Source organism: Natator depressus, chromosome 11, assembly GCF_965152275.1.
Source record: "Natator depressus isolate rNatDep1 chromosome 11, rNatDep2.hap1, whole genome shotgun sequence".
Taxonomy (NCBI): Eukaryota; Metazoa; Chordata; order Testudines; family Cheloniidae; genus Natator; species Natator depressus.
The window spans coordinates 13511984-13524932 of record NC_134244.1 but is presented as its reverse complement, the minus strand read 5'-3'; the positions used below and the strand labels follow the sequence as shown (position 1 = coordinate 13524932).

The 12949-nt window shown below is 43.8% G+C and overlaps 1 protein-coding gene across 1 annotated transcript in view; it reads left to right on the top strand.

The window, feature by feature from the left end:
- LOC141995795 (protein mono-ADP-ribosyltransferase PARP14-like) overlaps positions 1-12949 on the top strand; it is a 46043-nt gene that overhangs the window by 1697 nt on the left and 31397 nt on the right. The window contains exons 2-5 of the mRNA XM_074967196.1: positions 1876-2012; positions 2121-2154; positions 4865-4915; positions 9303-9491. Coding sequence (XP_074823297.1) covers positions 1876-2012; positions 2121-2154; positions 4865-4915; positions 9303-9491 — 411 coding nt within the window. The remainder of the gene's footprint in view (positions 1-1875; positions 2013-2120; positions 2155-4864; positions 4916-9302; positions 9492-12949) is intronic.

Genomic DNA, 12949 nt, shown 5'->3' with positions numbered 1-12949 from the left:
TGATCTGGAGGATAAGCGAAGTTACTGCAGCCTTTTACAGAGCAGAGCATACTTCCCTCTTGTCAGCTCAGCTCTGCTTGTCAAAGCTTTGTGGGGGTTAGAGCCCACAGTACCTGTCTCCACCATTCTGCACCTAGTTGCTGACAAGCAGGACGTTATATTGACCTCCACATGCTTGACTTGGGAATGGGACAGGTTGCATACAAGCGTGGAGTAAACCTTATAAGTCCTACACATAGCCATGTTAGTGGCAGAGAGAGTCTGGCTCAAACTCTGTAAAGCACTTGGGAGGAAAATGCTATGTTAATGTCCAGTAATATGTTGTTGTTTATTACAAACTTTTTCTCTACAGAATTTACACCTGCTAATGTTGGGTCATAACTCTTGACTGGAAAGAGGGTATCATCTATATGTCCACTCTTCCTTTCCTATGCACATCAGATTGAGTCGATCTCAGACTTTCTGATGCTCATTTCTTGTGTCCTGTAATTTTTGAATGTCACGCCAGAAGGCTGTGCATATTTGTGTTTTCTTGATTAAAACCTTTCATTTGTGCCTACCACAATCCTGCCACATACATATCTTTTACTTGGAACACATCTTTTAAAAAAAAAAAAAAAGAAGAAAAAGCAATTGCTAGATGGAGCCAGTTGTGCAAAAACACTGTACTAGGAAGTAAATGAGTTCTGGTTTCATGGCACACTCTGTATCCAATATAAAGGATGGAGTAATCCTCTGATGTGCTCTGAATGATGCCATGATACTTATTTGCTATGCACAACGGAAATTCTCTGTGATGGGTTCCCCTCGTAATGCATTGACCAGATCCACCTAATGCCCCAAACCTGCATATATTTATGCTCATGCTTAACTTTACACATATGAGTAGTCCTGTTAGCATTACAAAAGCGCGCAGACACACCAGTTGCATTGTGGTCCAGTTACACTGAATGATTTATGAACACACAGTAAGAGACAGTCCTTGCACTGAAGAAGTTACAGCCATAGGCCCTCTTATTCATGTGAGTAGATCATTTGCTGCAGTATTTGTGAAGCACTCTGATTTAACTGGTGTCACTGTAATACAAATAACAGGCTTATATATATTTCCCTCTTCTCTGCCCTCTTCCAAATAAAACACTTTTATGACACTTTATGCTTCCTGCAACCCCACAAGATCAGAAATCCACTCAGAAGTTACTGCTGGCTAAGATGAATAACTCCCCATATATATTTATTCAGCACTCCTCCAAAGGTGGGCTCTGGAGCATCACCCAGTGGGGACCATGCTGCCATGGGGGAAGGGGTAACCCAGAGAGCTGTGTAGAAGCCCCATGTTCCTGCAGATTTCTCAAGATCCTCACAAATCTATGGGTTTAGGGAATCGAACACCTCCCACTTCCATTCCTCTATTCACCCCACTATTACTAATGGAACAATTGGAAGGAAGTTGTGAGGAAACTAATGTAGTGTATGTATTAATTATTTAATCTTTTATTTATATAGCACCAACAATGTGTTAGGCGCTTTAGAGACTGGTGTGACAAGGTCCCTTCCCCAAACTGCCTGAAACCTAGGGGCATGATCTTCCCTATCCTGAAGTCAATGGGAGCAAAATTAGCCTTAACTAGGCAACATGCAAACAAGGGGAAAGAAATGGGAGGTAATGAAGAGCAGTTTTATTGAATGACGTTTAGCCCATCAGTCTAGTGCCATGATTTTTTTAAATGTTCTTATTTAATTGTTGGAGTTTTGTTGTATGATTTGTTAACAGTGCTCAGCAGGGAGGAGTATGTTGCCCATAATGGTGCATAGACCTATAGACTAACATCCCTTCTACCAAGATTATAACAGTTTTCTTTATTTGTGCTTTAGTGAGGCAGCGAGTTCTTAACAAAAAGACCCATGAGCTTGACTGGGCAGCGAAAGGAAAATTAAAGCTGGTTGTCATGCATCCTGAAACAGGTGCAACCAAAAAAGATGTGTCTGGGGAAGTGCCGGGTCCTAAAGAGGTAAATAAATATGAAACAGAATCCTAACCTGCAGTGTTCAGAGTTTTGAAGTAATAGCAAGAATGTCACATGCTGTTTTTAGTTGGCTTACTGTGCTTTTTGTTTTAGGAGTCCGAGACACCAAGCAAACCCCAAGAACCAGGTAAGGTTTTCAAAACAAATCTGAAATATTTAATGTTTATAAAAACTAGAATATTATTTGTGAGAAATGAAGCTTTTTCTTCTGTGTTGAGGAATGATGTATGGAAGATTAAAAACTACTTTTAAGGGAGAGAAAACGCTTTCCACAATGACTGCTAACCCTTGGCTCAATGTAGAACACATTGAAGTCAATGAAAAAATCCAGAAAAGCTGAACTGCATCCTCTGGAGATTTATTCAGCAGAAATTCTAATATGTGATTTTTCTGCCTGGATTTGGGTTGTGCAGCCTGGCTGAATATAGTTATTCAGAAACCCTAAGTTAACTGCCTAGGTGTACACAACAGCTGGAAAGTGATCAAACTAGTGTGCTAAAACCAGAAGTGTAGCCACTCATGGTAGGAGAGGCTAGCCATCCTGAATATGATCCCATCCAAACCCATAACTATGTACCTGAGGCAGCTATGCCACCATGGATACACTATTTTTAGTGTGCTAGCTCTGTCACAGTTAGTGCGGGTACGTCTCCTCAAGCTGGAATTTACGTTTTCCAGTCCCAGTGCAGACAAATCCTAAGAAGGGAGTAGTGTTTTGGACATGATCAGTGAGTTCTATTATCTCTTGCTGTAGGCTCTTCTCAGGCTCCAATGTCATGTCCCAGTCCAGCAAAATACTTAAGTACATGGTTAACTTTTAGCACTGAGAGTAATATCATTGACTTCAAAGGGATTATTCATGTGCTTAAAGTTTATCATATGCTTAATTGCTTTGCTGGATCAGCACCTATAATGCTTTGCTCCTCCTCTCTAATTCCTGCAGAAAGTTTTTAATTTGTTACTCTTGTGAAAGCTATTTTTCTCCTCCAGTTTTTATCGTTAGTCTAGCTCTGAACTACAGCAGCCATAGCATATTCCCTTAACTGGTTGATTGCAGCTGAGAAACCAGGTGGGTGTGGTAATATCTTTTTATTGGACCAACTTCTGTTGGTGAGAGAGACAAGCTTTCGAGCCACACTGAGCGATTCTTCTTCCTGAAGCTCAGTGCGGCTCGAAAGCTTGTCTCTCACCAACAGAAGCTGGTCCAATAAAAGATATTGTCTCACCCACCTTGTGTCCCTAATATCCTGGGACCAACATGGCTACAACTACACTAGTAAGGGGATTGCTGCTGAACATTCCAGGTGCCCTCAGGGCCCAGCTGTGCTACTCAGTGTGATCAACACTCAATCCTCATCTGTGAAACATCAGTGGAACATTGGCAGCACAACAGTTGCCCTGGAGAAACAGTATTAAAAGTGTTAATGCAGTTCAAAAGTTAATTTATTTTTATTGAGGCTTGATGAAAGATAATGTAAGCAGTAGCACTTTAAAGGGACACTGTCAACATTGTTTAGCTTTAAAATTAACATGCAACTCTCATGCTAAACCCTGGTATCTGTGCTCCATGGTCTATTTTTAAAACTGATGTTTGCTTTGTCAGTTCCACCCATCAACACCTGAATTCACTGTGAGTCACAGAGGAAACAAATCTATACATAAAGGATCCCTTGTCTATTGAAAGAATTGCTCATTGAAAACTATCATTGGATGATGTTAGCTTTGTTCTCGATATGAGCTAGTATTTCAGTAATCAATGGCCATGTGCCTAGGCTCAGCATGAAGTCATACATATGAAACTCCCTTCAGCCCTTTGTGAGCTGTTGGTGGCTCCTACATGTCACTGCAGCAACATTTCAGGGCCAGATTGTGGGGTGAAATCTCTCTTAAAGACTTGTATAATCATCAGAAATATTTGTTTAAACCTTTTGGCTTTTAGGATTCTTTCAACCCTGTGCATATCTGCATTTTTCTTGGCCTAATTAGAAAGTAATTATACACCAACTTTTCTTTAATCCACATTGAGGTCTTTAAAAATAACCCTCCCATTTGATAAAACAAAGCTCCTTAACTAATCTCCAGTAATTGAATGAAAATTAAAGAGCCCCTTGTGCTACAGGACTAGAGAACTCATCTGGTATGCAGTTTTTGTTGCAAGATTTTTAGCTAAGAGATGGGTAAGACTCTCCCTTCCTATTAGTTAGCCTCCTGCATACCCCTACATCATAAGTGCTTACTTGAGTAATCCTTACTTGCACATGTGAGAAAGGGGTCAAAGTTTCAGGCCATAAACACAGTTTGGCAGCTTTTGTCATTTTACCTTCTCCCTTCCGTGTTACTATTATATATTTGTATTGTGGTAGTGCCCAGGGGTCCAGTCAGGATCAGGAGCCCTTAGTAATGCTTCTCACAACAAAAAGATTCTGTCCCACAGATCTCTTGTTCAACAGCATCCATTTTGCAAGAGCCAGAGTTTACTTTAAAGTGCTGTAACAGATGGCAAAGGTTCTTAGCCATGTTTCTCACAAAGTGGATGGATACAGTCTAACAGACTGTTGGTGCATTAGTTTGTTTTTAATATGATGCAGCATAATTTTTGAGGTTGTGTTATTTTTGAGTGACATAATGCTTGGTTTGAAATAAAAAGATATATCACAAGGTGTAATTCTAAGGTAACTGCAGTCAAAGGACACAACAATCAAAGGAGATTAATTTGGAGCTCTAAAAACTGTGACAGTATTCCTTCAACTGCAATAAGCACCAAGCAATCACATTTATTTAACCTTATGGGATTTTTTTTTTTTTTTCAATTAATGAATGCCATGTATCTTTTCAAGTCGGCTCTGATGATGGGAATTCTGTGTCTGTAGACCAGGAAAAGAGGACAGGTATGTATGCAGTTTGTTAAATAGGACAATCACAAATTCTACTCTTGTATTAATTGATGGTTTTCATCAAAATTTAAACTATAACAACTTCATGGAAAATTTAATGGCTGTTTGTTTAATGCAAAGTAGACTTAATTACACGAGTCTAAAAAATACAGACTGTGTCTTTTGTAAGGTGCCACTGTCCTTGAGGAGCCTGCCCACTCTTTCTTTTTGGGGTCTCTCTGACTGTACCCCACAGGTGTCAAGCATTGAGCCTTCACTTTTCCTAAGGTGGAATTGAACAGTTTGCCCACTCTCAGACCAGGGCCTGGGTTACAGCCCCCTGGTATCAACCATGACTAATGCAGCAAGCCCATCTGGGATTGGAGCCTGTGATATCATGCATTTGCAGAGAGACAGAAACCACTTCTTCAGAACAAAGCGTGATTTATTTTTGCCCAGAGGTACACAGCACTTTAAAAAGTGGATTTAAAAGCAACAAGGAGATCTTCATGCATATTCCCTTATATTAGAATCATAAAAAGAAAAGGAGTACTTGTGGCACCTTAGAGACTAACCAGTTTATTTGAGCATGAGCTTTCGTGAGCTACAGCTCACTTCATCGGATGCATAGCATATTGTGGAAACTGCAGAAGACATTATATACACACAGAGACCATGAAACAAAACTTCCTCCCACCCCACTGTCCTGCTCGTAACAGCTTATCTAAATTGATCATCAAGGAGGGCCATTTCCAGCACAAATCCAGGTTTTCTCACCCTTCCCCCCCCCCCCCCCCCAGACACACATACAAACTCACTCTCCTGCTGGTAATAGCCCATCCCTCTTTGAAACCTCTCTTTATAATGCGCATGATAATCAAGGTGGGTCATTTCCAGCACTAATCCAGGTTTTCTCACCCCCCCCCCCACACACACACCCCCCTCCAAAAACCCCACACACAAACTCACTCTCCTGCTGGCAATAGCTCATCTTACAATGTGCACAGCAATAATCCAAGTTTAACCAGAACGTCTTGGGGGGGGGGGGGGGGGGTTGTAGGCTACCTTGCATAATGACTTAGCCACTCCCAGTCTCTATTCAAGCCCAAATTAATAGTATCCAATTTGCAAATGAATTCCAATTCAGCAGTTTCTCGCTGGAGTCTGGATTTGAAGTTTTTCTGCTTTAAGATAGCGACCCTCATGTCTGTGATTGCGTGACCAGAGAGATTGAAGTGTTCTCCGACTGGTTTATGAATGTTATAATTCTTAACATCTGATTTGTGTCCATTTATTCTTTTACGTAGAGACTGTCCAGTTTGACCAATGTACATGGCAGAGGGGCATTGCTGGCACATGATGGCATATATCACATTGGTGGATGTGCAGGTGAACGAGCCTCTGATAGTGTGGCTGATGTTGTTAGGCCCTGTGATGGTGTTCCCTGAATAGATATGTGGGCACAGTTGGCAACGGGCTTTGTTGCAAGGATAGGTTCCTGGGTTAGTGGTTCTGTTGTGTGGTATGTGGTTGTTGGTGAGTATTCGCTTCAGGTTGGGGGGCTGTCTGTAGGCAAGGACTGGCCTTTCACCCAAGATTTGTGAGAGTGTTGGGTCATCCTTCAGGATAGGTTGTAGATCCTTAATAATGCGTTGGAGGGGTTTTAGTTGGGGGCTGAAGGTGACGGCTAGTGGCGTTCTGTTATTTTCTTTGTTAGGCCTGTCCTGTAGTAGGTGACTTCTGGGAACTCTTCTGGCTCTATCAATCTGTTTCTTCACTTCCGCAGGTGGGTATTGTAGTTGTAAGAATGCTTGATAGAGATCTTGTAGGATTAGTGCTGGAAATGACCCACCTTTATTATCATGCGCATTATAAAGAGAGGTTTCAAAGAGGGATGGGCTATTACCAGCAGGAGAGTGAGTTTGTATGTGTGTCTGTGGGGGGGGGGGGAAGGGTGAGAAAACCTGGATTTGTGCTGGAAATGGCCCTCCTTGATGATCAATTTAGATAAGCTGTTACGAGCAGGACAGTGGGGTGGGAGGAAGTTTTGTTTCATGGTCTCTGTGTGTATATAATGTCTTCTGCAGTTTCCACAATATGCTATGCATCCGATGAAGTGAGCTGTAGCTCACGAAAGCTCATGCTCAAATAAACTGGTTAGTCTCTAAGGTGCCACAAGTACTCCTTTTCTTTTTTCTTTTTACGAATACAGACTAACACGGCTGTTACTCTGAAACCTGTCATTAGAATCATAGAATTCAGGGTTGGAAGGGACCTCAGGAGGTCATCTAGTCCAACCCCCTGCTCAAAGCAGGACCAATTCCCAATTTTTGCCCCAGATCCCTAAATGGCTGTTTCCACAGCTGAGGCAAGTCTGGTTTATTCCCCATCTCTGAGTTGAGAGAACCAGCCTACGCTGCTTGCAGCCTGTCTCGGGGCTTTACTACGCTACAAAATGAAGTCCACTTAAGTTAAGTTGACATAAAGCCACCGCAGTAAATAAAGCAATGGTTCACATCCACACTTGCTCTTTCTGTCAGTGGTGCACATACTCAGAGGAGCGCTTCCACCGACTGAAGTGGGACATTGTGGTTACGCTGACAGCTGGAACCTGGCAGTCCAGCAGCTGCTTTTCCTGTCCCACCGCTGACAGTCACTCCAGGGCTGACAGCCAGAAGCTGTCAGCCAGGCATGGGCTCACAGTTGGGCCCCTGGCTCTGACAGCTTGAGTTGTCAGTCAGGGGCTGGGTGATCCCTGCATCCAGCTGACAGCTCAGGTTGTCAGCACTCAGGGGCCGGAGGTCAGCTGTGTACCAGTGCCCAGCTGACAGCTCAGGTTGTGGGGGGGGGGGGGGGGGGGGGGGGGGGGAGCTCCAGCTGTCAGCCATCAGCCACACTCGGGGCTGACAGCCAACAGATGACATAAGTAACGCAGTGTTTTAACAGACACTGCGTCGCCCTAACTACATCAATGTAAGCACTATGCCTCTTGTGAAGGTGGAATTATTATGTCGGTGTAGCGGGGGACTTACTTCAGTAGACGCAGCATTCTAATGTAGACACTGACGTAATTAGGTCAGCGTAAGCCACCCTGCATTTACCAAAGTCTGTAGTGTATCACAGCCTCAGTCAGCCTGTCAGCCTTTTCACTGACACATCCCAGCTAACCTCTCTGACTACCTCGCGTATCACTTTCTGCAAGGGGCTTTGAGGGGATTGGTCTCCTTTGTTTCCAGTTTTAGCCTGTAGGGAATCAGGTGAGCTCACCTACCAATTGATGGCCCAGCCATTGTTATCTTAATTCCTTTGAAGATCCTTAAATGAGGCTGACTTCTCTGTATCATTGTTTTACCTTTCTTGGGAAGTTCCTTAACAAAATGCATCAAAGGAGACTGTAAAGGAACTCTATGCATTCAGTCAGGCAGCAATATAAAATTGAAAAGGGAAACCAAGTCATACAAAATATTGCTAAAAAATAATTCAGAGAGACAAGGTGGGTGAGATAATATCTTTTATTGGACCAACTTCTGTTGATGAGAGAGACAAGCTTTCAAGCCACACAGAGGTCTTCAGGTCTGGGAAAGGAACTCTGAGCATCACAGCTTGTCTCTCTTACCTATAGAATTTGGTCCAATAAAAGATATCTCACCCACCTTGGCTTTCTAATATCCTGGGATCAGTATGGCTAGAACTAAGACTGCATGCAAGAAATAATAGAGACATTTTCCCAGTTTGCCACATAAGTATTCACAGCACAGAACCAGTAGCCTCACTGGCAATCTCAGAAGAGGCCAAGTATTGAATGAGCCTGAATACTGACTTCCCCTCTCACTGTTGGCTGTGTCTACACAAATTTCCCATTGTTTCCACTGACAGTGGTGGACATACACATTGTTATCCTACACTGATCTGAATGAGTTTAGACGTCATGGTGGTTTAAAACACCAGTACCCTGTTTATGCTAGAGGTCCCATCATTGCTGGCACTGGTGGAGCTGCACTGGTGGTGATAACAGTAGGAAATGTAAGAGGAAAATGTCTTGTATAATCAAAGTGTTACAGGTGGTCCTCTTTGTCATGAATGAGCCAAACTGGGCATTGTGGAGACGTTTGTACAGCCATTCCTCTGCTGTCCTGGTTTTGTGGAGGAGACATTGTCTCCAGGACTGTGGATCCACAACCTTTCACTAGCATACATTCAGTTTATTTGACTTTTTAGAAGAATTTTGTGAAACAAATTTAAGGAAAGTCATTTTAGAAATAGCTCTCTATTTCCCTTTCTTCTGTCATTATTTTTGTGCTGATAAGCTTGATATTAATGCTGAGAAAGATAAAAAGATCATTTTTCCTTTTTAATTTTGTTCAGTCAATCAGATTTCTGATCTTTGATTTCATCCTCTTAGGGAATTTGGGAAAAGAGATGACATCCTCTGAGCAATCCACTGTAGTAATCATCACTGCCCCAGGGGAGGAAATTGATGATGACCTTGTGAGCATGTACTTAGAAAATAAAATGCGGTCAGGTGGGGGACCCATCAAATCCTGCATCAGAAATAATCAACAAATAATCATCACATTTGAAAATGCTGAAGGTATGATATAGACCTACTTCTCAAAAATATGCCCTCTTTGGTAATGGGTCTTTGAAATTCCATGTTGTAGTAGGAAGAGAGCCTGAGACATAAGCCCTTGTATCTGAGGCCTGAACTAAAGTAATGGCCAGAACTTGCTGATATAAAGCAAAATTTAAGTTGTGAGCAAGAGGCAGGCCCTGCTTACAGAATCTGGCAAGAATAGGGCTGATATTGCAGAAACACACATTCCTAAGTAGTGCTAGGCATAAGAATATATACATAAACACATTCATAGAATCATAGAATATCAGGGTTGGAAGGGACCCCAGAAGGTCATCTAGTCCAACCCCCTGCTCGAAGCAGGACCAATTCCCAGTTAAATCATCCCAGCCAGGGCTTTGTCAAGCCTGACCTTAAAAACCTCTAAGGAAGGAGATTCTACCACCTCCCTAGGTAACGCATTCCAGTGTTTCACCACCCTCTTAGTGAAAAAGTTTTTCCTAATATCCAATCTAAACCTCCCCCATTGCAACTTGAGACCATTACTCCTCGTTCTGTCATCTGCTACCATTGAGAACAGTCTAGAGCCATCCTCTTTGGAACCCCCTTTCAGGTAGTTGAAAGCAGCTATCAAATCCCCCCTCATTCTTCTCTTCTGCAGACTAAACAATCCCAGCTCCCTCAGCCTCTCTTCATAAGTCATGTGCTCTAGACCCCTAATCATTTTTGTTGCCCTTCGCTGGACTCTCTCCAATTTATCCACATCCTTCTTGTAGTGTGGGGCCCAAAACTGGACACAGTGCTCCAGATGAGGCCTCACCAGTGTCGAATAGAGGGGAACGATCACATCCCTCGATCTGCTCGCTATGCCCCTACTTATACATCCCAAAATGCCATTGGCCTTCTTGGCAACAAGGGCACACTGTTGACTCATATCCAGCTTCTCGTCCACTGTCACCCCTAGGTCCTTTTCCGCAGAACTGCTGCCTAGCCATTCGGTCCCTAGTCTGTAGCGGTGCATTGGATTCTTCCGTCCTAAGTGCAGGACCCTGCACTTATCCTTATTGAACCTCATCAGATTTCTTTTGGCCCAATCCTCCAATTTGTCTAGGTCTTTCTGTATCCTATCCCTCCCCTCCAGCGTATTTACCACTCCTCCCAGTTTAGTATCATCTGCAAATTTGCTGAGAGTGCAATCCACACCATCCTCCAGATCATTTATGAAGATATTGAACAAAACCGGCCCCAGGACCGACCCCTGGGGCACTCCACTTGACACCGGCTGCCAACTAGACATGGAGCCATTTATCACTACCCGTTGAGCCCGACAATCTAGCCAGCTTTCTACCCACCTTATAGTGCATTCATCTAGCCCATACTTCCTTAACTTGCTGACAAGAATACTGTGGGAGACCGTGTCAAAAGCTTTGCTAAAGTCAAGAAACAATACATCCACTGCTTTCCCTTCATCCACAGAACCAGTAATCTCATCATAAAAGGCAATTAGATTAGTCAGGCATGACCTTCCCTTGGTGAATCCATGCTGACTGTTCCTGATCACTTTCCTCTCATGTAAGTGCTTCAGGATTGATTCTTTGAGGACCTGCTCCATGATTTTTCCAGGGACTGAGGTGAGGCTGACCGGCCTGTAGTTCCCAGGATCCTCCTTCTTCCCTTTTTTAAAGATTGGCACTACATTAGCCTTTTTCCAGTCATCCGGGACTTCCCCCGTTCGCCACGAGTTTTCAAAGATAATGGCCAAGGGCTCTGCAATCACAGCCGCCAATTCCTTCAGCACTCTCGGATGTAACTCGTCCGGCCCCATGGACTTGTGCACGTCCAGCTTTTCTAAATAGTCCCTAACCACCTCTATCTCCACAGAGGGCTGGCCATCTCTTCCCCATTCTGTGATGCCCAGCGCAGCAGTCTGGGAGCTGACCTTGTTAGTGAAAACAGAGGCAAAAAAAGCATTGAGTACATTAGCTTTTTCCACATCCTCTGTCACTAGGTTGCCTCCCTCATTCAGTAAGGGGCCCACACTTTCCTTGGCTTTCTTCTTGTTGCCAACATACCTGAAGAAACCCTTCTTGTTACTCTTGACATCTCTTGCTAGCTGCAGCTCCAGGTGCGATTTGGCCCTCCTTATATCTTTCCTACATGCCCGAGCAATATTTTTATACTCTTCCCTGGTCATATGTCCAACCTTCCACTTCTTGTAAGCTTCTTTTTTATGTTTAAGATCCGCTAGGATTTCACCATTAAGCCAAGCTGGTCGCTTGCCATGTTTACTATTCTTTCGACTCATCGGGATGGTTTGTCCCTGTAACCTCAACAGGGATTCCTTGAAATACAGCCAGCTCTCCTGGACTCCCTTCCCCTTCATGATAGTCCCCCAGGGGATCCTACCCATCCGTTCCCTGAGGGAGTCGAAGTCTGCTTTCCTGAAGTCCAGGGTCCGTATCCTGCTGCTTACCTTTCTTCCCTGCGTCAGGATCCTGAACTCAACCAACTCATGGTCGCTGCCTCCCAGATTCCCATCCACTTTTGCTTCCCCCACTAATTCTACCCGGTTTGTGAGCAGCAGGTCAAGAAAAGCGCCCCCCCTAGTTGGCTCCCCTAGCACTTGCGCCAGGAAATTGTCCCCTACGCTTTCCATTCCAGAAAGGTGGTACCAGAACACCTCAATACCAGCACATTCCCCAAAGATAACAGAAACACACTGACCTATCCTAAAAATAAAGTCAGGATGACAGCATGATGGATAGAAATGTTTTGATCAAACCATTAGGTACAAGGTAATGGGTGGTGGTTAGCCACATCAGAAGGTGGCACCTAACTACGTCAGAGGGGTGGTATGCAATTTGTTGGTATCTGTGTACAAAGATGTATCTCAGAGGGAGTGTCTTTGGCCAGCCGAGGGAGCAGTGGAAAGTCCCACCACTGACTGAGCTGTGTCCATTATCACGGGCATACATGTCTTAGTATCCTCATAGAGTCTGCTAGGTGCTATTACCGTGCTTCATCAACAATAAACTTGGCTGGGTGCCTTCACACCTTAACAGATTTTGTGGTCATTGGGCGATTCGCTCAGGATCTGCTGTCGCCAGCTATCTGCACTGAGCTGGGACAGCACACAGGGAGAACACGCATGGAGCCGAACATCTGATGACACGTTATTCCTGGATGACTGGGTCTGAACAGAATAACTGTACCTGTACCCTGTGTGCACTGAAGATCTGGGTGTCATGTCAGCTATGAATGCACTAGTACTGGGATAAGTCTAGGGAGAAATCACTGGATCCATGTAGATCTCACACATGGAAACCACTGTGTAAGGTGAATGGCAGGGCAGCCTGTTCAGGGGCTAAAATAGCAAGTGGGGAACTACCCTACATACTGGCTGCAGTTAGGAGGTAAATTCTTTCGTTGGCCTTTTGCCCCACGCAAGTCCCATTTTTTTTTTTTTTTTTTTTTTT